This window comes from Hyaena hyaena, unplaced genomic scaffold (genome assembly GCF_003009895.1).
Source record: "Hyaena hyaena isolate Hyena2069 unplaced genomic scaffold, ASM300989v1 scaffold_103, whole genome shotgun sequence".
In the NCBI taxonomy this organism is placed as follows: Eukaryota; Metazoa; Chordata; class Mammalia; order Carnivora; family Hyaenidae; genus Hyaena; species Hyaena hyaena.
Window position 1 is genome coordinate 3443961 of NW_024080735.1, and position 24077 is coordinate 3468037.

Here is a 24077-nt window from a genome sequence, read left to right on the forward strand (position 1 = left end):
ACGTTTCCCTGGTATTTCTTCATAAAACTTTCCGGATTTTCAAAACAAGAAGTTTGGACTGGAATACAATTTTAGCCACATGTAGACCATTTCAGGGAAAAAAATATAGTGAAGATAGCTTTACCTGAAAATATCTTAACATTAATGAACACTTAACAATTAAAACTGTTTAAAGTCTAAATAATTTCTATTGCAAAACCACATCCTCTTACAAAATTATCTTCGTATTATTTTAGAGCTGAAACGTCAGATGCTGCTGCAAAGGAAATGTCACCACCGCTGGGGAGAAAATTCCTTTATCATTTGCAAATACTACTTATATTACATCATTTCCTTTTACTTCTTCGTTTCTTTAAATGGGATAGTTGAAGTTGTATTTTTTAGTAACATACCTAACTGGAAACAAAATACACTACACTGTCATAAATACTTCATCCTGACCCTAAGTGACTATTTTAAACTACGAATGTTGGATCCAAGCACTCTGGTTAGTATCTATCTACTTGATTTCAAGTAAAGGCATTAAATCTAGAAACTAAAAAATGATCACCGACATAAATATCTTACCTATGGCTTTATATCTTTAATGTCTTCTTTTTCTCTTTTAAGTAAAACAGGAGAGTAACTACAGAACTTTTTTGTTTTAAATTTTTAAAGATTTTATTTTTATAAGTAATCTCTATACCCAACGTGGGGCTCAAACTCACAACCTAGAGATCAAAAGTCACACGCTCTACTGGACCAGCCAGATGCCCCAAAAACTTTTTTTTCCCTCAGAACTTTTTAAATAGGGTGGCTCAGTCAGTTAAGAGTCTGATGGCTCAGGTCACGATCTCACCGTTTCTGAGTTTGAGCCCCGCGTTGGGCTCTGTGCTGACAGCTCAGAGCCTGGAGCCTGCTTCAGATTCTGTATCTCCCTCTCTTTCTCTGACCCTCTTCCAGCGTGCGCTCTCTCTCTCTCTCTCTCGCTCTCTCAAAACTGAATGTTAAAAAAATTTTAATTAAAAAAAGAACTTTTTAAATACACAATCACCAACAAAATAAGTGTCCAACAAACTGGAGAAGAGAATCAAAATAACCTTGAACAACAGAAGTAATCAACAAACTAATCAAAGGACTATCTAATATAAGGAAACAAAGGATTATATAACTGTATTAGCTGTATTAGTCCTTTAAGCTGCTGTAACAAAGTAACACGGGCGGAATATCTTATAAACAACAGAAATGTGTTTCTTACAATCGTGCGAGGTCAGAGTGCATGATCAATATCAGCATGACTGCATTCCAGTGAAGCCCCCTCTTCCTGGTCACTAGCTGGCACCATTTCACTGCATCCTCACAAGGTGAAAGGTTCTAGTCCCATTGGTGAGGGATCACCCTCATGACCTAAGCACCTAAGGTCCCACTTAGGTGCGACCTTATACCATCATCTCTTTGGGGATTACAATTATAACATACAAGTTTTAGAGACACTCACATAAAGGCCACAGCAATAACTCAATATGATCATCTGCTTAGGGGTGTGCATTCCAACACGCATCCTCACGTTCCCATTAAATACTGAAGTCATCCTCTGAAAACCTGGAGCAGTCCGCAACCTGGCCCAAAATGGGTCAACTTTCCATGTATGCCTACATTTCTGCCACTCCCTAAAACAGACTTCTCTTAACTCAGCCCTAAAACAGAAAGAAGGACAGCTCAATGATTTAGATTTCAAAATATGTTCTCCGTGAATGGCTGAAATCCACTACAAGAAGAGTCTCACTTGACAGGAAGCAATCCTTTCCATCTTCAAGGACCGGCCTGCATTTCAGGAGACCCACAAGCAGCCGGGCACCACTGACGCAGAGCTACCCCGCACTCATGCGTCTGACAAGAGTTCTGATGCCTCCTCTCATGGTCCCTGGTAGCTCACTAGTGGACAGAAGTGATCATTATACCCACCATTTACATCACTCGTGTGATTTATTTTGTCTGTATAGCTATGGTGGAGTTCTTTCGGTCTGTGTCCAATTCCATAAATAAGGATACTATGTGCGTGTCTGTGTAACATTTGAAGGATCTGTGTATCGTTAACACAAATACATGGAATTTGTCCTACGCTGCTTTTTCAGGAATAAACAAAGGCTATTTATAAATTGCCAGCCATAAGAACAATCACTATAAAGAAGTGACTCATCTCAGGGCGCCTGGGTGGCTCAGTTGGTTGAGCATCCGACTTCGGCTCAGGTCATGATCCCGCGGTCTGTGGGTTCGAGCCCCACATCGGGCTCTGTGCTGACAGCTCAGAGCCAGAAGCCTGCCTCAGATCCTGTCTCTCCCTCTCTCTCTGTCTCCCTCTCTCTGCCCCTTCCCTGCTCATGTTCTGTCTCTCTCTGTCTCTCAAAAAAAGAAATAAACGTTAAAAGATAAAAATAAAAAAATAAAAAATAAAGAAGTGACTCATCTCTTCAAACAATACACTGATAAATTCTAAACCTCTTATTCACTGTATCTGGTTAACAGGACTTAGAAAAAAAGCCTGGAAATAAGATCATGAGAAAAGTGTAAAGAAATTGGGACTTTTTTTTTTTTAATGTTTTTTATTTATTTCTAGGAGAGAGATAGAGACAGCATGAGCAGGGGAGGGTCAGAGAGAGAGGGAGTCACAGACTGAAACAGGCTCCAGGCACAGAGCCCGACGCGGGGCTCAAACCCACGAACCGCGAGATCATGACCCAAGCGAAAGTCGGACGCTTAACCGACTAAGCCACCCAGGTGCCCCAGAAATTGGGACTTTTTAACTCCGCAAAAAGGACAGCTATTTTTTTTAAGTTTTCATTTTTATCACCTATTCATGAACTCAGACCCAACGGTCACTTTAAGAAAAACATCAGGCCCAGTAAGTCCCATCCTCCTCACTGAAAACAACTTGCCCTTCCCATACCACCCTCCCAAAAAAGTTACAGCACAATTCCGGTCAGATCAATATTCAGTGTTTCCATGACTAGAGCCATGTAAATTAGTATTTTTCTCTCCTCTACAAACCTTTACATTCTCAATAATTGCCTTCTCATTTGCTTCATTTTCTAAGCAACCCCAGACTCTCTCCAGAGGTCCACTCACATCGGTAGTGAAGTCTCTATCTGGCTCCAATGACCTCGGTGTCAAGTGCAAAGCTACCGATCTGTGTTCTCCCTTCGCCATCGTCCTAGGAAAGCCCTGCTTCCCTCCCCTGTTCTGTATCTCCTGCTTCCTATGCTATATCCCCTCATCTTAACTTCCGGCCAGGACAACCAACTCATCAGAGTCTCCCTGGGATCTCCCTGGTTTTGGCACGAGTCCCCAATATGGAAGAACACCTCAGTCCCGGGTGAGCCTGGATGGCGGGCTGCTTACCTCATCGCGAGCCCAGAGATGGCAGAAAGTGAACGTTTTCGAAAACTCCCAGGTCTACAAGAGTCCTTATCCCGTCCTCGTACTTGATTGAGAATTTGGGCACAGACTTCCAACATTCACGTCGTCTTCTATCCTCCAGTCTCGCTGAGAAGCCCAAAGCCTTTCTGATTGCCGATTCTTTGTATCCTTTCTCTCTGGATACTTTCTGGGTCTTGTTGTTTGTCCTAATTTCTGAAAATTCCACAGTTTACTGGTTGTGAATCTTGATGTGAATTTATTTCCACCCATTGTGCTGAATACAGAAAAACTCATAGGCTTCAGTTCTAGAACATTTTCTGGAATTATTTCATGATGAATTCCTTCCGTCTGCTCTCCCTACTGAAACTCCTATTATTCAGATTAGTATCCAGGCCTCCTAAACTGGCTTAAAAGGTTCTAGCTCTCTCCTCTTTCCTCTTTGTAGTTTTTTCCTCCTCTCCTTTTTCCTCTTTGTAGTGCTCTATTTCCTGAGAAACTTTTTCTACTTCACTTTCCAACTCTGTGCTGAGGTTTTAATTTAAGCTATCACATTTTTAATGTCAAAGAATTTTTTTCATTCTCTTTTATTCCCTTTTAAGACATCCTGACTTAATTCATGGTTTTTCTCTTAACTCTAAGGATACTGATAGCTTTGTTTTTGAAATTATGCTTCCCCTACAGAGTCTGGTTCGTGTAAGTTGCCCTTTTTTCTGGTCTGTGTGTTTGCTTATGTGGAGCTATGCCTTACTTGGGTAGCTGGCAATCTTTGGTTTCCCATTCATATTTCTACTCATGCCACATTAAGTATGAGAAAATGAAAAGACAATCTGAAGCTTGGAACCATTGGGTGAAACCCATGGACCAATGGCCTTCACTGCAGCATGACTGCCTTGCCCTCTCCTAAAGGATCCCCGATGTCTTCACGCCACTGGGTCGTCTTCTCAGGCTGGTCAGAGTCACCTGAGAAGACTCTTCTGTCCTTGATGAAGGCCTGTTGCCAGCATTCTGGGAGCCAAGTAGAAGTCAATAAACATTTTTTCATTGTATTTTCAGTATGAAATGCCCACCCTAAACTACCCTCAACCCAGAGAGCCTCTGTTTTACTGAGAATAACCATCCGATCTCCCCGGGAAGAAGACTACTGTAGCCCAGTGCACGGGGCAGGGAAGGCTTGAGAGTTCCTACTGCTTATAAAACAGTTCCAGGCGATCCTCCATATTTTACCCCACGCCCCCCCTCAACTTTCAGAGGTTCCTGAAGATACCAATTTCTAAGATGTTTGAGGATTCTGCCAGGTAAACTGGGGAAGTACTCAGCTTTCACTAGTATTAACTGAGGATGCAACTTCCTCAGATCTGCTAACTCTGTCCTTGCTCATCTGCTGACGTTTCGGCTCCTGCAACTTCCCTGCCAGAGAACCTCCCCAGTTTTCCTCATCCTTGGAGGTTCATGACTTTTCAAAACATTCCTTCACTAGAGTTTTAGAAGACGGTAGGAGGGAATGAAATGTATTTGTGCGTTCAACTCATAATCACCAGACTTTAAAGTTTATGTCGTACACTGTGCAGTTATAAAGACATATTTTAAGTAAGACAATTTTAACTTGACAAGTTAAACGTTACTTGATTTTATCTTATTCCTTTAAACAGTAGCACCCTCTCCTTCCCTCCACCCCACGAAGTACTTGTGTACAGATTGCCAACTGCTAAGGGAGGGGGTTATAAACCACTACTCGTAAGAAATCACTTCTAAAATAAATCAGGACAAATCAACGAGGAAAGTCCTTGACATACAAACATTTTCACGCAGGGCTTCGAGATCAAACCTACTGCTTTCAGCCTTGTCTAAAGCAAGTAGAACCACATTAATTCACCCAACAACATTACCAAAGGCCTACTATGCGCTATGTGTACTGGGACAGGAGGGCCGGAGGGGGGGAGGTGGTATGGAAGATGAGTTTCCAAACAAATTAACCAATGCGTGAAAAGCCATAGAATAGTCAACACTTCACTACCGCTGGAGCAAAAGATGAGTGTGGTGCGAAAGGGCAACAACACAAGAGAACATTTTGGGGGGGGGGCGGTGAATGGAACTACTCTGCATCTTGACTCCACTAGTGGTCTACACTGGCCAAAATTCAAGGAATATATACCAAAAAGAGTAAAAGCCACTCTCTATATATATTTTGAAAAGATTTTTTTTTTTGTTTTTTAAAGTTGAGAATGGGAAATAAATCTAAACAAAATTACAGACACACAGATCAAAGTAGGCACAGGTGGAGACAGAAGTCATGGTGGACCAGAGTAGGGTGCTGAAGGCTGAACTAGATGAAAAGGAGGTCCACATAAAAGGGTTGCGTGCAATCCCTTCTGGGACATTCTTGCCAAAGATGTATTTTCAGGAAGAAACAAACCCAAATTCAGGGCTATCACAAAGGCTGCAAAATAACTGGCCAATAATCTTCAAATGTCTCAGTCAAGAAAGTTTAGGAAAACCTGAAGCCCTAATCCAGACCGAATGAATACTGAAAGACATGACATCCAAATGCAACCTGTGAGTCTGAACTTTTGCTATAAAACTATTACCAGCACAACTGACAAAACCTGAAAGATTAGATGACAGTAACACATTAGTGTCAGTTTCTTGATTTTAATAGTTGCATCGTATTTATGCAAAAAAATATCAAAAATACACATGAAAATGTTTGGGGGTGATATAGGACATGAATATGCAACTTACTCTCAAATGGTTCAGGGGAAAAGACACTACACTGTATTTGCAATTTTTCTGTGTTTAATGTTGTTTCAAATTTTTTAAACTTATTTTTTAAGTGAAGAAAAAGATTAGGAAAATCGACAAAGACTCTATCATTTAAACTTCTGTATGCCATGCTAAGGAGCGTAGAGGTCATTCTCTGGGCAGGATGCACAGTATTTTCAGGCTAGGGACACATGTAATAATGAGGCTACAGATTATTTAGCATTTAACGGAGAAACAGAAGCATGATTACGGAGGTCAGTAAGATCCAGAAATGCAATCCGTTTAGGTACGTTTGATACAGTCGAGTCAACAGAGCCAGGTGCACAGAGAGGCTGAACGAAACCAGGGCGGCCGGTCCTGGAGACTACCACAAGCACACAGGCAACAGAATCGTCACACTTAACCATAACCTCGCGCCATGTAACACGGCAAGGACTCCTGGGGAAACGGCCGCCGTGGCACGCGTCGGCCAGAATGGGGTGACACAGCACAAGGGCATGCAGCTAAAGGGCAGAAATGGAGATCACACTAGACTTGCAAACGCTACTGTGGTTTTCACCAAAAATCCTAGGAAAACCTTTGTAAGTATGGAGTGCAGAGAGGCTTTATGATATCATACCCATATGTCAGCTTGACTACATACCTGAGCTTTTAGTCTGTTCTTAAGTGTTTCCTAGTTATAATTTTTGGTCAGGTTAAGGCCATACTTACCCAGCAACACAGTCTTAAAACGGGGCATTAGCCACTGCACGCTCTTCCTAACCTTTTTATACACATATTTTCTAAATCTTAGGACAGAAGTAAATGCTTGACTGCTTTTAATAATATCAGGGTCGGGTCTCCAGGCTGTTATCAGTCAGAAGAGCATGCGACTCTTGATCTTGATCTTGGGGTGGTAAGTTTGAGCCCCACAATGGGTGCAGAAATTACTTCAAAATAAAATCTTTTAAAAACAATAATAATAATAATAATAATGCTAACAATATCAGAGTGAACTTGGAGCATCAGCCGCTCCTCGTAACCCAGAGAGTAAAGAATGCGATTCCGGCTGTGCCAGAACAACTACACTACTTTTACAAAACCCTCATAAAGCCGAAGTAGGCTTGTTCCATCTCAACAGCCGTGACGGTCTCTCAAATTCTGATCCAATGCAGCGGTAGGTAGCTGGATTAAAAAATGATCAAGCTCTACTGAAAAAAACTTACTGGGTTAAGCAGGGGCATCTTTGCAAATGAGGAACTGCACGTAGAACCTCCAAGGCCTGTATCGAGTCTTCCTGTCCTTGGTCAATGCACGTCCACCTGACGCAGAGCTCCCCGCTAACCTAACAGATGCTGTCAGGCTGGCTTCCAGGGATGTGAAGGAAGTGCTGGAAAATGTTATGCAGGGAAAGGATAAAAGCCAGTCCCTCCATCCTCGGCCTCTGGAGTCTGATGTAAATTGCAACAATACTCAAAGCCTATGTGATGAAGAATCTAGGAACAACCCTCTGTGGCAACACCAGTTTAAAGGCTCTGACACTGCCTGCAGAGCCTGAATGTGCACTGGCATTTTCCTAACGCGGTCAATGCTCCTCATAAAAGGGCTCCAAGGACAAATAACCCAGGCAAATTCTAGATAAAGCTAAAATGGTTTCTGTACCGCGGAACTTTTTAAAAATTTTTTTATGTTTATTTATTTTTCAGAGAGAGTATGCAAAGAAGGGGAAGGGGAAGAGAGAGGGGGCAAAAGACCTGAAGGAGGCTCTGTGCCGACAGGCTGACAGCAGCGAGCCCGATGCGGGGCTCAAACTCACAAACCGCGAGATCACGACCTTAGCCGAAGTCGGACATTCGACCGCCTGAGCCCCCCAGGCGCCCTGTACTGTAGAACTTATGAAAACTTTTACTCTGACAATGCGTTTTGTAATATCCAAAGATACAATAAAACTACTGTCCAATCCTACATATTCACTGAACTCTTCATCTTCGGAATATTCACTTACATCCTTGAAATACAGGTTAGGAAACACAGGTGTTCACTGTTCATTTTCTTCACGCCCCCGTCAGACCAAACATGTACTTATGGGTGCTGCATAATCTTTAGTCCACAGTCTTAAGTGAGCAACGCGTCAATGACTTTTCACATTTACTTTAACCTTCTGATTCGAAGTCTAGAATGCTACCACTCATGTGGAGATTGGAGCTATATAAATATAAAAATAAAACATAACTGGAGCGCTAGGTGGCTCAGTTGGTTGAGTGTCCAACTTCGGCTCAAGTCATGATCTCACAGTTTACAGGTTCGAGCCCTGAGTCAGGCTCTGTGCTGACAGCTCAGAGCCTGGAGCCTGCTTCGGATTCTGTGTCTCATTCTCTCTCTGCCCCTCCCCCACTTGTGCTCTGTCTCTCAAAAATAAATAAATGTAAAAGAAAAATTTTAGCATAACTATCCATTTAATAATATTTGCTGTCGGTGACATAAAGGATGGATACTGGCTTGACATTTGCTGAAAAACAGTTCTGTTAAGAACAAGATGTTTCGATGCAAAATACCTTGTCCAAAAAGAAGGAATAAGATGCTGTTTGCATAGTTACATAAGGAAAGACACCTCCAATGCCAATATAATCATATGATCAGTAAGAGATACTTGTTAATGAGAAAATACATGCTGGTATTGATACAGCTATCCATTAATTAAATGGATAATTAAATGCATAACTTTCCATTAGTTAAATTAAACTTTAACAAAAAAATAGTATATTCATCTTAACTGTATCATAACACTAGACTGAAACTTCGAAAACAGAAAACAAGGAAAAAAAAAATACAAGAACATATAAATCACCAGAAAAGGAATAAACCTAGACCAACTTTCAACCTCTTGGCAAAATAAGCTATTACTATCATGTCCATTTCTTACAGATGACAAAACTTAGAGAGGGTTAGGTACTCACTGAGATCAGCCAGCCAGGAACCCAAGCCATTGGTCTGAATCAAAAGCTCGTTTGTTTTTTTTTAAAAAAAAATGTCTATTTATTTTGGAAGGATAGAGAAACAGAGGATGAGTGGGGAAGGGGCATAATCCATGAGATCATGACCTGAGCTGAAGTTGGACGCCCAACTGACTGAGCCACCCAGGCGTCCCCGAAAGCCTGCGCTCTTAACCAGGATGCTGGCGTAGAGCAGGAGTATTTCAGGTTGAGGTATCCCACGCGCAGATGTTCACCGCAAAAATTCTAAGTAAACTTAATTAAGCTTGATCACGACGAATCGAGCAACTGAAATGTTGGGGTTTTGTCACTGATTAGCCTACAGTGATGTTTAAGCAGTCTGAAATAAAACCAAATCATAGATGACCACACATGACCAAATTCATTCGCGTGTATTCTTAGAAGACTGTTTTCATCCATACAGGAAGTGCTTTCAGGCATAATTAGATTGGGGGAGAGGAACAGTGTTGATGGGGAAGAAAAAGAAATAAATGTAGATCGGAGGAGGAAAAAAAGCTAATCAATTTCTCCCCCTATAAGCTATTTGTCTTTAAATAATCAAATTGAATTATCCTCTAGTCTTATTATCTGCCACCCTGATATCCTGAGAAGTTCATGGTAAAAACAGCACCGATTACTGTAGTTTGCCCTTATCCTGGGGGTATGTGTTCCAAGAACCCAGTGGACACTGAGGATAGTACTGAACCCTACATACACTATATTTTTTCCTATACATACATACCTGTGATAAAGTCTAATTAAAATTTTAGACATAGTAAGAGGCTACTAATAAAACATAACAATCATAGGGGCACCGACTGGGTGGCTCAATCGGTTGAGCGTCTGGCTCTCAGTTTCGGCTCAGGTCATGATCTCCTGGTTGGTGAGTTCGAGCCCCGCATCTGTCAGTCACTGGCAGTGCAGAGCCTGCTTGGGATTCTCCATTCCTTCCCTGCTCGTGCTCTCTCTCAAAATAAGGTTTACGTGAACTTAAAAAAAATAACAATTACAAAAGTACACTATAATAAGAGTTATGTGAATGCGGCCTCTCAAAATATCTCACTGTGCTGCACTCACTCTTCCCCATGACAATATGAGATGATCAATTGCCTACGTGATGAGGTGATGCAAGTCAGTGACCACAGACACCGTGATACAGCATGAGGCTACTACTGACCCTCTGACGACTTACTACTTTATCGTGCTTCATATTGTCGTTGGGTTTTTTTTGTTTTACAAATTGAAGGTAAATGGCAACATCACATCAAGCTAGTCTAGCAGCACCACTGTTCCAACAGCATTTGCTCACTTCATGTCTCTGTGTCACATGTTGGTAATTCTTGCAGGATTTACATCTTCTCATGAGTATTACATTTGTCACGGCAATCCAGGGATCTGTGACCCGGGATGTTACTATCGTAACTGCCTCGGGGCACTGCGAGCCACGCCCACAGACGATGGAGAACTTAACAACTGTGTGTGTGTTCTGACCAGCTCTTCCTCCATCTCTGTCCCTCGAGTCGGCCTCCCTGTTCCCTGAGATGCACCAATACTGAAACTAGACCAATTAATAACCCGCAATAACCTCTAAGTGTGCAAGTGAAAGGAAGAGTCGCACCTCTCTTTACATCGTGACGAGAAGTGATGGAGCTCTGGGAGGAAGCCACGCTGAAAGCCAAGACAGGCTGAAAGCCAGGCCTCTTGTACCAAGAAGCCAACTTGTAAACGCAAACAGAAAGCTCTCAAAATAAATGAAATATGCTACCCCAGTGAACACGAGAATGACAAGAAGGCAAAACAGCCTTACAGCTGATGGGAGGAGAGTCCAGGGCCTGGACAGAAGACCCAACAGCCATGACATCCCCTTAAGCCGGAGTCCGACCCGGAGCAAGGCCCTGGCTCCTTCCAGTGTGTGAAGGCGGGGAGAGGTGAGGAGGCTGCAGAAGGGGAGTCTGAAGCTGGCGGAGGCTGGGTCACGGGGCTTAAGGAGAGAAGTCGTCTCTGTAAAAGTACAAGGTGAGGAAGCAGGTGCTGATGGAGAAGCCGCAGCGAGTTCTCCAGAAGGTCCCGCTAAGAGAATTAATAATGAAGGTGGTGATGCTCAACATCAGATCTCAGTGTAGACGAAACAGCCTCATACTGGAAGATGCCATCTAGATCTTTCACAGCTGGAGAGGAGTCAGTGCCCGGCTTCAGAGCTTCAAGGGACAGGCTGACTCTCTTGTTAGGGGCTAATGCAGCCCAGTGAGGACTGTAACCTGACGTCAGTGCTCACGTGCCATTCCAAACTCCCTGGACCTTACGGGTTATGCTAACTCTACTCCACCTGTGCCCTAGAAACGGAACAAGGCCTGGATGAGACAGCACATGTGTTTACAGCAAGGCTGACTTTAAGCCCACTGTTGAGACCTACTGATCAGAAAAAAGACTGCTTTTAAAACATGACTGCTCATTGACACATTGGTCAAGCAAGAGCTCTGATGGAGACAGATGAGGAGACTGATGTTGATTTCACGTCTCTTAACACGACATCCATTCTGCAGCCCACAGATCATGAGGTGATCTTAACTCTGAAGCCTTGTTATTGAAGAAATACATCTCATTAGCCTGGAGCTGCCACAGGTAGTGATCCTCTCGTGGATCTGGGCAAAGTAAAACACCTTCTGGAAAGGATTCACCTTTCTATTTCATCTATTCTAGATGCATTAGGACATTTGTGATTTGTGGGAAGAGGTCAAAATACCAACATTCACTGGGGTTTGGGAGAAGTGGATTCCAGCCTTCGAGACGCCTTCGGGACGTCAGGGGAGGAAGTCCCCGCAGATGTGGTGGAAACAGCACGGAACGGGGACCAAGAGTGGGGACCGAAGACGGAACAGAAGGGCTGCGATCTCATCATCACACTGAACGGAGGAGCACACGGTTCCTGGAGGAGGAACGTCCTCCTGGTGAAGACGCCGTGAAGGTGGCGGAAGTGACCGCCGAGGACTCAGAACGCGACACCGGCCGGGCTGAGGCGGCGGCGGCGGAAGTGACCGCGGAGGACTCAGAACGGGACACCGGCCGGGCTGCGGCGGCGGCGGCGGAAGTGACCGCGGAGGACTCAGAACGGGACACCGGCCGGGCTGAGGCGGCGGCGGCGGGGTCTGAGGACGGACTCAGGCCTGAAGGAAGTTCTACCACGGGTCCCATGCGGTCAGGCTGCACCGCGTGTTCCAGAGAAATCGCTCGTGAGGGGAAGAGTCCATCGCTGAGGCCGACTTGTCTTATTTTCAGAAAGTGCCACGGCCGCCAGCCGGCAGCCCCAGCACCCTGACCAGTCAGCAGCCGCCAGCAGGGAGGCCAGACCCTCCAGCAGCGGAAAGCTCAGACTCGCAAAAACTCAGACAGATGATAGGGTGTTTTAGCAACAAAGCACTTTGTAATTAAGGTACATCCATTTTTTTAGACATAACGCTACTGCACACTCAGTAGATAAACATAACGTTTATACTCACTGGTAAACCAGAAAATTCATTTGATTCTTTTATTGCAGTATTTGCTTTACTGTGGTGGTCTGGAACCAAACCCCCAGTATCTCCAAGGTGTGCCTGTATAGGTATTTTTCTCTTCAACAAAAGAATTGTATTTTGTGGTTTCTTTGAGCTACATATAAATAGGTACTGGCACTTGAAACACAGGGCTTCACACATACGATGTTATAGGGAGTTGTGAATTTCCACACTGGTCCAAAAGTCTGAAACCAATCGCTTAGTTAAAACATTGTAATCTTAGGGGAGTCTGGGTGGCTTAGTCGGTTAAGCGTCCGACTTTCGCTTAGGTCATGATCTCGCGGTTCGTGGGTTCGGGCCCCGCATCGGGCTCTGTGCTGACTGCCAGCTCAGAGCCTGGGGCCTATTTCAGAGTCTGTGTCTCCCTCTCTCTGACCCTCCCCTGCTCACACTGTCTCTCTCTCTCTCCTAGAAATAAATAAAAAAATATATTTTAAAAAAAATTATAACCTTAGAAAAAACAATACTTAATACTACAATGAATTCGGGGTGCCTGGGTGGCTTAGTCGGTTAAGCTCCGACTTTCGCTTAGGTCATGATCTCGCCGTTCGTGGGTTCGGGCCCCTAGTTGGGCTCTGTGCTGACTACCAGTTCAGAGCCTGGAGCCTGTTTCAGTCTGTGACTCCCTCTCTCTCTGACTCTCCCCTGCTCACACTGTCTCTCTCTGTCTCCTAGAAATAAATAAAACATTTAAAAAAAAAATACTACAATGAATTCTAAAAACTGTTAAGCCTTTGATCTTTTCCTCTTAAATGTCACAAAGTAATGGATCAAACTGATTCAGATAAATTCTTTTGCAACATATTAACAATTATAGTCACTAAAACAACAAAAGATAATATAAGAATTTTTGTATTTATGGTGACTGCCTATTTTTTTTAAGACAGAGATAAAGCACAAGTGGGGAAGAGGGGCAGAGACAGTGAGTGAGAGAGTGAGTGAGAGTGAGAGTGAGAGAGAGAATCCTAACCAGGCTCCATTGTCAGCAGAGAGCCCAACACAGGGCTCAATCCCACAACCCCAGGATCATGATCTGAGCTGAAATCAAGAGTCAGACACTCAACCAACTGGGCCACCCTGAGTCCTGAAAAGCAAGTTTAATTAGAGCAAGAAAAGGTCATAAATAGTCTTCTCAGTAATTTCAAGGACTGTAAGGATTGATAGTAGTGGTTCATTATCTTACATCTAATTTCATTCTATTTTATAGGATGCTTTTCGTACGTGTAATTGTTCAGCGGCACCACTCCTGTGCTAGTCCACCATGATCAAGTTTATCTCTCAGTTCATGAGACTATCACCAGAAGGCAATTAAAGTACCACTTACTCAAATTACGATTCTCCCTCAAACCACAAAGCATACCAACGTTTCCCAAAATTATCTCCTTCTAACCCTGATACAAGAAACACCATGACCTCTTAATAAAAGAGCATTTCTCACAGGGTGTTCCATGGGACACTTGTTGCTACACGTCATCCAGATATTGTTTAAAAAAAAAAAAAAAGATGTGGGGCACTTGGGAGGCTCAGTCAGTTAAGCTTCTGACTTCGGCTCAGGTCATGATCTCACGGTTTGTGGGTTCGAGCCCCACGTTGGGCTCTGTGCTGACAGCTCAGAGCCTGGAGCCTGCTTTGGATTCTGTATCCCCCCCTCTCTCTGCCCCTCCCCCGCTTGTGCTCTGTCTCTCTTCTCTCTCTCAAAAATATGTAAAACATTTTTAAAATTTTTTAAAAGATTCATCATACAAACTGTATAGATTCTAGGGTAACTGGCACTATATTTGATGTTTAATTTTGTTTAAATTGTTTCCCAAATTTATTCAGTCAGGTAAACATCTCCTTCCCCCTCCCTCCACAAAGCACCTATTCTTACCCCCTGGATTTCCAGAGCACATTTTGAAACTAGGGACAGGGCCAGACTAAAGCAGCCCTCATTTCAAAGCAGAAGAAAACAGTTCCTACGAGGAAGAAGGAAGGGACAAGCTGGGAAAGTGGGGGGCTGGGTCTTCATGCCTCCTCTTACCAGGAGAGCTAGCGTGCGGCTTTCCTTTAGCAGATAAGGAGCACCAGGAGGCAGGGCAGGGGGGTTAGCCATTCCCATGGACTCAGTGGAAAAAGGAAGTGGACACTAGAAAGTTCAGAGCAACTAGACCACAAGCGCTACCTGGAGCCCTGATCAGCATCAGTGGGGAAGAGAAACCTCTCATCTACAAAGGGGTTGTGTATGCACTGACCAACAAAGATGGCCATTCATATACGGGATGACCTATCCGTGCAGTGTGCGTCATTCCAAAACATAAATCTTTATGGAAAGAACTTCTGGACTGATTAACATACAAAGCAGCTGAGCAATTCTTGGTCCTGGCTTCCAGAAACCTGAAGTCACTCCCACTGGCAGTTTCGTAACAAGGGATCAGAAAATCCATGGAAGCAGCCAACCCTTCTCACTTGCATCTGCTCTAGAGGTTCATCTGGAGTAATGGGAAGACAGAGCCAAAACTAACACCAGTGTCTACAGGCTACAGGGCCATCCCTCCTGTTCTCCAAACTTCCTCAACTCTGACAATCAGCGAGTCAACATCCAAGAGCCCAAAGTCAGAAAAGGAAAAATGTCAAAGGAAAAGGAAATGAACCATCAAAGACTCAAAGACAATATGACGTAGAGTCAAGTTCTCTGCTCACTAAGTTCTTGTAAATTAAAAATACCCATTCACAGCTCAGACTCCGGTAGCAACACAGCAAAGCGCTTCATCCGAGCTCATGTTCTCATCTGTCCTTTCTCCCGTTCTGTCTCACATTCCTCCATCCTTGCCCCTTTCTAAACTCCTCTCCACTGAATTCTCCAGTCTGTCCCCCCCCTTTTTTTTTTATCATGTGCACTTTTCTTCCTGAAAAAAGGAACTATGTCTATAATCTTTTTGCTGTTAGTCAACATATATTAGCTTCAATCTACACTAGAGTTTCAAACTCTTTTGATCCCAATCTACAGTAGAAATACAGGAAAACACAAGAGTTTTAGATGCAAATACTTATTCTTTCTAAACATGATGTACTTGATAGTCTCAATTCTGGCCTGTTTAATTTCTTAAATGCTCATTGGACTCAGTAAATTGATTTTAAAAGCTATCAAAACAAGAGGATGAAACACAATGAGCTACAGACACAACATACTGGCAGTAAATGTACCAAAAGATAAAAGGTTTCAAAGAAATTAACTGCCAAACTGAAGTGTAGTGTATCACAATATTAATTTGTACCAAGTTTGGTTCCTTTACCCTAGAAGAGCCTGAGCTTTCTCTGTACTATTAATCAAGTCCCAGGAATTAGGAAATGGTTCACAAAATTGCCAACATTATACTATTTGTTTTTACACTGCGATGCTAAGGTATGCCTTATGTTTCCATAGGAAAAATAAATTCCTAGAATTCTTTAAGTGGTAATCCTAACATCCCCATTCTCACTCACAAAGCAATATATATTTTTTAAAAAGAGACACAATACCATATGATTTCACTCATATATGGAATTTAAGAAACAAAACAGATGAACAAAGGCAAACACAAACAAAAAAACAGACTCTTAAACACAGAACAAACTGGTGGTTGCCAGAGAGGGGACGGATGGGGTGAAACAGAAAAAGGGCTTAAGGGTCCATTTATCCTGAGCACTGACTACTGTACAGAATTGTTGAATCACTGTATGGCACACCTGAAACTAACATTAACAGTGTATGATAATTACATTTCTTTTTTAAAAAGAAACAGAAAAGAGAGAAATAGAAAAATAGACCCCACCTACTGTAACAGCATTGTTTAGATCAAAAATTTATAGTATCGTTCTTAGAATAAGACTAAATTTATTGGCTAGTATAAAGGAAATAAGGGCCCAACTCGTATTTCTGATGACATTTGTGATAATCCTAAGGGCTTTAAATAAAACAAGCTTAATCATGTGTATCACACAAACATTTTGATAGTTCAGTGTGACAAATTCTGCTAACCCACAGCTAAGGAGCGACAGCTGAAGTGAAGAACAAAGTATTCTAGAAAAGACTCAGATCCTTCTAACCAAGCCCTCGTCACCTCAGTTAATTTACCCACATGTGAAAAGACCTGACTAAGATTTAAAACTACCCCCAATGAAAGCAAATGTTTAAACCCCAGGACCTGCTGAAGTGCTCGAGTAACAAGTTTATTATTGATCATTTAGATGTATGCGTATGCATATACTAACTAACCTATAAAATTATTATTAAGGATAACTTAAATGAGATTACAAAGTACGTGATTCAGAAAGCATCAAAGAACAGTTATCCACACACAGCCTTGCGTGCTTCTTCTGTGTTAACATTATCTTACATCTGTGTCTTGAGTAATTTGGTAAAGAAGTCCCTAAAATTCCAATTTCCCATTTCAAAGGAGAGGTAGCCAATTCAATGAACAGTGTGCTCATGTAGTCACTGATAGCAAATTAGTTTATAATACAAATGTTACTTTTACTTCTACAATTCTATAAATTATTCTAGAGTTACACTAGTGATATCAAGCAATTATTTTATAAACAAACACAAACCTCTTATCATTTCGGCAGTTGAAAAACAAGGACACAAAACAAGTCCTTCTAATCTTATTGGATATAACTGGAAAATATCTCATTAAATGTAAGCAGTCTATAGAGCCTAAGGCACGCTTATCCCCTTGTTCTCTTGCTCATGGCCTTCATTCCCTCTTCCTCTCTAAACTCTACTCATTTCCTCCCTCAAGACATCAGCAAGAGTAAGGAACGCTGTCCTCCCCCTGCAAAAAAAAAAAAAAAAAGTACCTGAGTGACTTGTCAGTTTTCTTGTTGTGATACTGTAATGAACAAAACATTAACAGTACGGATAATAAAAGTGAAATGGACCCCACCCAGGAGTAAAGTGAAACTGATGGAAATGAAGAAAGGCAGACAGATAGTCTTGGCTGACTCCCATTTTTTCAAGTAGCCTATCTTCAGCATGAAAATAAGGCATAACCAGATGACTCGTTCATTCATGTCAACAGCCAAACACGCATATCCCCAGCATGTAATACAGACTACTTAACTAGTGCTGCTCTACTGCTGCAAATACTGAGTCTTCTAAAAAAATCAAACTGGGGGCGCCTGAGTGGCTCAGTCGGTTAAGCGTCCGACTTCGGCTCAGGTCACGATCTCATGGTTCGTGGGTTCGAGCCCCGTGTCAGGCTCTGTGCTGACAGCTAGCTCAGAGCCTGGAGTCTGTTTCAGATTCTGTATCTCCCTCTCTCTCTGACCCTCCCCTGCTCACGCTGTCTCTGTCTCTATCTCTCTCTCTCAGAAATAAATAAAACATTAAAAATTTTTTAAAAAATAAAAATCAAACTGAAAACTGTACCGTTTAACGCAAATCATAACTATCATATTTAAGCCCAACAAACAATCCCTATAAATTTCCAACACAGACCAAAAAAGTAATGTCCAAGAAATTATATTGAGGTCATTTCACTATCTGGCAACTTCCTTGATCCATTTTTTATACAATGTTAGATAGTAAGAATAAAATAGGCCATTTCCCCAAAAGGTAGTCATGAATTGAGACCCAACAGCTGGTCCACATCAATTCTTAACTGGAGAGAGCAGACTGGCATTCTTAACGCAAATTCTCAAATAACTTAAAAATAGCACTACTACTTAAGACACATCTCGACAGCTTCTCCATTCTCAACTTTTTCTTAGTCCTTTCCCAACCTTCTATGGTGGATAACTGCCACCTTCAACACCTCATTATCTATCTTAAAAATGCCTGAACAGACACTGCCTCGCCCCACATCGTACAAAGTAAGTCCCTAAAAATTCTAGTCTTTTTTTCAATTCCTAAGAAAAAGAATATGAATTTACATGAGACTGTCCATTTCTGACATGTCATGTCTGACTTCTAAAAAGACAAAATATGAACGATACCACTAAAACTTAACCTACTTTAAACTGTGCAAAATCCGTGGTTTGAAATTACTTAAAATACATTAATAAAAATAAATGTGGCCAAATACCTATTTGATTTTGGCTTACGTGGCTTAAACTAAATACGCATAGCAAGGATTTTTTTTAGTAAAGCTATAAAAAACAAAGTTCGAGAAAACATACTTAGTGAAAAATATACGTAAATTATTCTGGCCAAACAGCAAAGTATCTTCTTCCATAAAACTACTATGTAAACTCTTAATAATCAAAAGGCAATTCAGGATACGATTTTCTCTTTTATTGTATTTTTAAACTTGTATTTATTACTGGTGCATAGAGATCTCCCACCATTTCATAGATGAGAAAGGATAGTAAATGATGATCATTGACAAGACTGTCGCTGTAGAACCACAATCCAAGAACGGAAACTCTGGTAGAAGTACCTAGCCCATTTCTCTGAATTTTCAAAAGAAACAGTAAGAAAATCCCTACATTTATGACACATGGAATGGAAAACCACGTATGCGTTATACAATATTTTACCCTACACATAAAAATAAAGGACACACAAAACCAGCACCAAAATCAATCAAAATGGTGTCACTCTTAGGAGGAAAGATCGTTTCGAATTCGTACATCCCCAGCGTGAGCCTAGTGGTTTGTCTGTAAAAATCCCGTTCACGTTCATAAACACACACACACGTTTTCAACACCTCATGCCCTGAAGCTGCTAGAAAACTTCTGATCCTGGCCAAGCGGAACACATTATGGATAGGCCATTATACGGCCTAGGAGGGATTTCCCTGACAAACTAATTTTTAATCAATTTCAAACCGAAACTCTATCAGTCAATCCACGAAATAATCACCACCTGACTTGCACTTCGAGAAACTAAAGCTCTGCTTGGGAAGGCATTTTAAGATAAACACCTGCCAACAAACGAAAAGTGTTAGTATCCACAGGTACGACCCACTTTCCGAGCCAACGCCCCTCTGGGCAGGTGTGGGGTGGGGGGGTTCACTCTCCCAGCAGCGAGCCGCTGGGGTGCGACGTGCGCGCACGTGACACGCGAGGCGGAACTGCAGCCGAGCCCCCCCAGCTTGAAGGTCACATGGAGCGTCCGCGCTCCTCGCCCATCTACTCCGCCACAGTAGGTCTTCCTCCTCCGAGTCCTGTCTCTATAGTCTGGGGAACGGAGACAAACGTCTAGCCGGTTCAGACCCGAATTAAATTTACAGTCCGTCTAGCCCTCGAGTGGGAGCTGTTCCTAAACATTCCCCACCAAGTACTATCACAGAATGTTTTAACTAGTATGTCATGCTGTCTTCCAAACATGACAGTTTCTGGAAGGTCCATGATGAGCAGTTTCCTCCGCTAAGCGCCACGAGGAGATGAACTAAAACCCAGGGGCCGCCACCTTCAAGTTCCCGTGGCCCGAAGATGATTTCCATATCCCCGCCCAATTCAAGAGTGACTTCCAGAGTCTGGGAAGGAATGCGTCCCCCCAACAAACACCTTCCAACTGAGTGTGCGTGATCCCGCCATGCTGTGGGCAACCGTGAGCAATAAGCCACTTGGCTCATCACAGAATGATTCAAAAATCTCTTGCCGTTGACCTAAAAACGTAAGTCAGTCCTCCCCAACGCCACATGAAATCAAAGCAACCAGGCGAGAGCACGGTTTTTACTCGTGGGACATCTACCAAAAACCATTAAAAAAAAAAAAATCTCGAGTCAGCGGGATCCGTTCCCCTGAGGCACATCTAACTTAAACACACGTTCCGGGCCCGCGATGCGTTTAACACACACGTTACACGGACGCCCCATGGCCAGCTGATCGCAACCCCCGCTCACTCGCGCGAACTCCCCGCAGCACTCAAACCACCAATGCCCAACGAAAGGGGAGCGGAGGCACGCGGGCACACTCACCCCACTCCAGGTATTCGAGAATGTTCTTCTCCCTTCGGAGCGGAGAGTTGTTGCACTCATCATACAGGCAGATGAGGATGTCCAGCAGCGTCTCGACGCTGAAGCACTGCCCGTTGGTCTGCGCGGGCCCGTCCAGGATGAACTGCTCCAGCTGCCGCAGGCGCACCTCTCCGGACATGTTTGCGCCCACGTCGGCCGCGCCTCCCCTCGGTCACTGGCGCGCTGGGCGCGCGGCGGCCCCGGGCCGGAGCTCGGCAGGCGGCGGGTCTCGTCCCCCGCGCAGCTGTCAGGCCGGGCCGCCGCCGCCGCGCGACCCCCGCCCGGCCGGGGAGCCCGCCGGCCCGGAGCGTCTGCGACCCCGCGCGCGCGCGCACACGGCTCCGCGGGGCGAGTTACCATAAACCAGGGCTTCCGTGCATCGTTTTCTGTTTTTACCCAGAAGAGCACAGTTCAGTCGCAGGCTTCAATCCGAGAGTCATTCCAAGTACACCGAACCCAAGAGTCCAGACTTCTTAAAAAAAAAAAAAAAATTTTTTTTTTAAAGAAAAGAAAACACAACTCTTCGCCTTCATTCAAAATTCAACTCGTGCAACACAATCCCGCAGCGAGTCCGGCCGCATCATTAATGGATCAGGTCCGATGGGCACCAGCACTCCGCTCCCCGGGAAGCAGGACAACGGCAAGGGGAGGAAGCCCCCAGAAGGTACGCGGCGGAGGCCAAGGCAGCGCCGCCGCCGCAACGGCTCGGCGAGCGCCGCGGGCAGAGCGGCCCGGCGGCGGGGTCCGCGGGGCAGCCCCCTCGGCGCGCCGCCCGCCCGGCCCTTCCCGGAGGACGCGTTTCCTCCCTCCTCCCGGCGGCCCCCTCGTCAGGGCGCTGCGGCGAGTCCGCTCTCCCGCGGATTCCGGGCGACACTCCTCATTTTCCTCGCGGCGTCCGCCGGGGCCTGACGCGCGGCGCGGCCGGGCCGGGAGCGCGGGCTGCGGCGGCGCCCGACCCGGCTCCGGGGGCTGCGGCTACTCGGCCGCCCGCGCCCGCCCCATGGCGGGGGGTCGCCGGCCGGGGGCCTGCGCCGCGCGGGGCGGACAGCCGCTCTCCCCCGCCCCCCTCGGCCGCCCGGCGGCCGCCCCGGAGGCTCCCGACGCCCTGGAGCGGGGCGGGGGCGGGGGGGGTGGTTCTGGATTCACAGGACGCGGTCTCCCCCTTCTTCACGCCCCGGGGCTAAGGGCATCTTCCCCACGACCGGGCGCGGGAGGAGGGGTCGGCGCCGCGGGTGAGGAGCGCGGAGGCTGCGGCAGCCCGGCTCGCAGCCACTCCCTTCCTCTCCGTCCCACCCCTCCCCCGCCTTCCCGGCCTGGCGCGCTCGCGCCCTGGGCTCTGCCAGGCTCCCCCCCAGCCCCCGCCGCGCGCGCGCGCGCGCGCGCGCCCCCGGATCCAATATGGCGGCCCGGCCGCGCGCCCGCACCGCCCCGCCCCCGCCCCCGCCCCCGCCCCCGCCCGAGCCCGCCGGGCCCAGAGGGGCCGGTCCCCGAGCTGCGCGGAGCGGAGCCGAGGCCCAGGCGGGGCGTGGGGCCGGGGTGCGGGCGGCTGCACCCAGCCCTCCCGGCGGGGCCGCGGCCGCCGCGATGTGGAACGCAGGGATGCTGGAGGACCCGCGGAGGCCTCTGATGCGGACGGCGAGCGGGCCTCGCTCGGCGCCCGCTGAGCACCACCTGCCCTGCACTCTTGCTCCGGGAGGAGGGGGGAAGGGGCAGGAGCCGCCGCCGGGGGTCCCCCGCCTTGCCGAGGACGTGCCCCTCTCAGCGCCCCTTACCTGCGCACCACCCGCCCTCCCCAAATGCGGATCCCGAGCTGAACCGGATGGCAATTCCCTGGGTGTCTAATTACACCGCTTCGTGTGTCATTCCCAGGACAAATGCAGTGATGGACCCGTGTGCGCTAGCGTCCGTATCGGGAGCGTGTGTGTGCCAAGGGCAGGATGCCCATCTCCAGTCCCGAAAGTTTCCCTCCGCGGAGCTCCGGGCCCCTCCCCCGGAACCACTCCGGCTGCCGCCCGTGCATCCTCAGCCAAGGTTACCACCTGCGGGCGTTCAGGCGGTGCTGGAGTCCCCACGGTGCTCGGCCGGCTTCGAACCCGCGGCCCCTGTGCGCGCGCGCACGCGCCAGCACACGTGTGGCCCTGGGGCGCTGCAGAAGCTGGGTAGCAGGGGCAAGTTCAGAAGCTACCGTCCCTGATGCTTTTAGGCATTTGGGGCCTTCCCGGTTTTTTCCAGTCTTGGTTTTAGGAGAGCTCTGTTTACAAATTTCTCATGGAAGGTCCCACATTGAAATGTATCACCAAACTGGGTCACTGCGTTTCTGTCATTTCCTCTCAAAATGGCCATCGCCTTTATAACTTTTCTCCAAAACACAATTATTTTCTCTCCCTTGCCTGTGCCCTTGGGCCAGTAATGTTTTCTATGTTAGTGCCCACAATGGCATCTTTTTTACATGTCAATAATATGGAAGCTGAGGAACAACTAGAAATGAAGCCTAAGAAACAAAGGCTACTAGAAATTATTCAAGTTGCTGGGATTCACAAAACACTATGAATTTTGTGTAAAATCTACGCGTGCCAAGTCTACACTTGCCTGACTTAAGTAGGAGGGCGTTATCTCTCCTACTGTTGATACGGGTGATACTTAGACAAAAGATCAATCATTTCTAGCCATGACATCTTTGTACGTGTGTGTTGTCTGGTTATAAAAGTAATAGAAAGGCAAAAATGAACTGTTTAATCCTAACACAGATAATATTTTGGTGTTTATTATTCAGGTCTTCTATCCATGCATTTAACAAAAATGATACACACTCAAAGACAGTTTTATAGCCTTGTCTTTTCACTTAGCAATATACTGTAAACATCTCTTTAGGGCAAGGAATGTTCTTCAACAAAATGGGTTTTAATAGTGCAGCCAAGACATTTTAACACCCTCATTTGAACTAGCAAAGAAAGAGGGGCGTGTGGGTGGGTCAGTCTGTTAAGCATCCAACTTCCTCTGAGGTCATGATCTCACAGTTTGTGGGTTCGAGCCCCATGTCGGGCTCTGTGCTGACAGCTCAGAGCCTGGAGCCTGCTTCGGATTCTGTGTCTTCCTCTCTGCCCCTTCTCCGCTCGCTCGCTCGCTCTCTCTCTCTCTCTCTCTCAAAAAATAAATAAATAAACATTTTTTTAAGAAATGACTCCAAGATGCCTACTCACCCAACTTGTAGATAACTATAAGAAAGAATTTAAAAGAGAGAACTTTTAAAATGTTCAGCCTTTATAAATGCTAATTAACAATGGAAGTGTACGAGATACAGATTTTTTTTTTGAACAAAAGACTCAAGCTGCCAGTCGTCTCTCCCTATTCTGTTAGCACTTGGGTACCACCCACAGTCCAGGGTATTGATGGTTGCTTAATAACCTTTTCCACGTTGTTTAGAGAGTAAAGGGGAGGACTTATTCTTACTTAAAAAAAAAAAAAAAAGGCACAAA

The 24077-nt window shown here is 45.3% G+C and overlaps 1 protein-coding gene across 8 annotated transcripts in view; it reads right to left on the reverse strand.

Annotated features, from left to right (window-relative positions):
• CDC42BPA (CDC42 binding protein kinase alpha) overlaps positions 1-21331 on the reverse strand; it is a 292087-nt gene extending 270756 nt beyond the window's left edge. For 7 of the 8 annotated variants that reach the window (XM_039235880.1, XM_039235877.1, XM_039235878.1 and 4 more), the window contains exon 1: positions 20563-21331. In XM_039235880.1, coding sequence (XP_039091811.1) covers positions 20563-20740 — 178 coding nt within the window. In that variant the 5' untranslated portion in view covers positions 20741-21331. Of the gene's footprint in view, positions 1-3378; positions 3428-20562 lie in introns of those variants that run through there. The other variant, XM_039235876.1, reaches the window with a different exon arrangement.
• Between the last annotated feature and the right edge of the window lie 2746 nt (positions 21332-24077).